General features: G+C 65.0%; 1 protein-coding gene across 1 annotated transcript in view; it reads right to left on the bottom strand.

Moving 5' to 3' along the window:
• The window catches only part of PKD1L1 (polycystin 1 like 1, transient receptor potential channel interacting), an 88,190-nt gene that overhangs the window by 51,487 nt on the left and 34,717 nt on the right, over positions 1 to 1,986 (bottom strand). Inside the window, exons 14-16 of the mRNA XM_011381735.1 lie at positions 1,677 to 1,868; positions 1,288 to 1,480; positions 54 to 137 (exon numbers count right to left, since the gene is read on the bottom strand). Coding sequence (XP_011380037.1) covers positions 54 to 137; positions 1,288 to 1,480; positions 1,677 to 1,868 — 469 coding nt within the window. The remainder of the gene's footprint in view (positions 1 to 53; positions 138 to 1,287; positions 1,481 to 1,676; positions 1,869 to 1,986) is intronic.

The raw sequence follows: 1,986 nt of genomic DNA, 5'->3' as shown, positions 1-1,986 counted from the left end.
AGCGGGCGGCGGTGCAGGCGAAGCTTCGTCCTGACTCAGGAAACGGAACTCACCTCTGAAACGCGGAAACGTCACTCGCTTCGAAACTGGGGTTCAGGCTCCTTCTCGCGACGGCGAACGCGGCCAGGCGGTCGTAGCTAGGAGGGAAACGTGGGTGAGGGCACCGGGCGTGGCTGCGGAAGGCGGGGTGACAGGGCCCCACGGGAACAACCCTGTGGTTTAGATCTGGGTTAAAGTCGCCAGCTAAAACGCGGCTTGGGAACAAGACACCACAGACGTGTCATGTCCACGTCCGCGTGCGGCTCCGAGGCCACCCTGACACTGTCCTTGCTGCGGACCTGGGCCTCTTGCAGACATCTCAACGGCAAAGGCCCCTCTGCGGTCCCGCCTGAACCCAGAGTGTCTGGGGCTCGGTGCCACAGCCCGCTGGGGGCCGACACCGGGCACCCCGCCTGCGCGCCCGTCCTGGAGTCGCAGATGTCCTGTCACTGGGCCCTCCTGCCGTGACGACCTCCGCAGACCGGCTTCTTAAACACGGCACCTGCCCTGCACAGTGTCCTGGGGGAAGGGCCCTCGCGGAGCTCGTTCCGCCCCCCTGGCCCCGCGGAGAACAGCGTCATGGGGAGCAGCTGACCGCGTCGGGCGTTAAAGAAGTTTAGTATCGAGGGACACAGCTGTTCCCGCAGCTCTGGGTGTTCGGGGTGTGTAGACTCAAAGGGGGCAACAGCGGAGGTGACACGTGGAGATGGGTCACACCCTACGCGCCGGAGCCCGACGGGCCTGCCTCCCGGGCCACCGGGAAACAGCCTCCGTGACCCAGCTCTGCTCCAGACGACACGGGTGTGTCTCACGGGCCTGGTAATTGCTCATTCTCTGTTCTAATGAACAGCAGCAACAGCAGCCTGCGACCGGATCGTCCGCGTTGCTTATTTCTGACTGAGGACAGGACTGAGAAGGCGGCCGGACTCCGTGCAGGGACTTTCCTGGTGTCACAAAGTTCCCCTTCACAGCCACGGGGGGCGGGGCACACGAGGACACGGCCAGGACAGCGGGAGTGGTGGCCCAGCGTGTTCGCGACGGAGCCGATCGGCCTGGGCACCCCCCCACGGCCCCCCCATTCACTGCTTGCCAGCCACCGGGGGGGCCGGGCACAGAGGGGCCTGAAACGCCAGCCCCAGCCTCCTGCAGGCCGCGACCTGCTCAGGCTGCTCGGTCTCTACAGGAGACAAGGTCGGGGGCTCCAGGGCCAAACACGGGGAAAGGGCTGCCGCCTACTGAAGGCCATACCTGCAGCTCACTCTCTCCGGGGAAGTTCCTGGCTGTGGGCAGGGACCCCCGGACGCCCACTCGCCCGTGTCCCAGAGCAGGCAGCGGGCTGCCTGGAAACGCACGGTGTAGTTCACGGCCCTCGCCAAATACGGGTTCGCAGGCCTCCTGTCGAAGTCGGCGTCCAGCAGGGACAGATACCCTGAGGTGGCGTCTACGAGAGAAGAGACAGGTTAAGAACAACAACCCGAAGTCTGCAAAAAGGCACAGCCCGTTCCAGACGCGGGCGGCGTGGCAGACGGCGGGGCGGCCGGAGCCGACGGGGGCGGGACAAGCTCGGCGACACGCACGTGCCTCACGGCAGAGGCTTCGCCACGTGGATGGAACCAAAAGCGAAGGTGTCTGCCCACCTGTCAGCAAATCCCCGGGCACGTGAATGTACACGACGCGCTCGTCCCAGGTGTAGGTCCGCTTCACGAGGAAGTCCGAAGGCGTGGGCTTCTCCGAGAGCCTGGGGGCAGACACGCGGCCGCCACTGCTAGCTGTTTCATTTTTCCCTCTCAAAGGCTCTGGCCCCACAACTTCATGCAAAGGCCCTTTCCCTACGAGGAGGCCAGGGGCTGAGCGGGCACAAAGTGCCAGCTACACGGCCCCACTGAGAGCCCCTGACACCTCCCTCCTCCTTCCACTAAAGAGTCAAAGCTGGCACAAGACAGGAAC

Source organism: Pteropus vampyrus, unplaced genomic scaffold, assembly GCF_000151845.1.
Source record: "Pteropus vampyrus isolate Shadow unplaced genomic scaffold, Pvam_2.0 Scaffold449, whole genome shotgun sequence".
Lineage (NCBI taxonomy): Eukaryota > Metazoa > Chordata > Mammalia > Chiroptera > Pteropodidae > Pteropus > Pteropus vampyrus.
The sequence above is the reverse complement of the archived record's forward strand: the minus strand, read 5'-3'. Positions and strand labels throughout refer to the sequence as shown.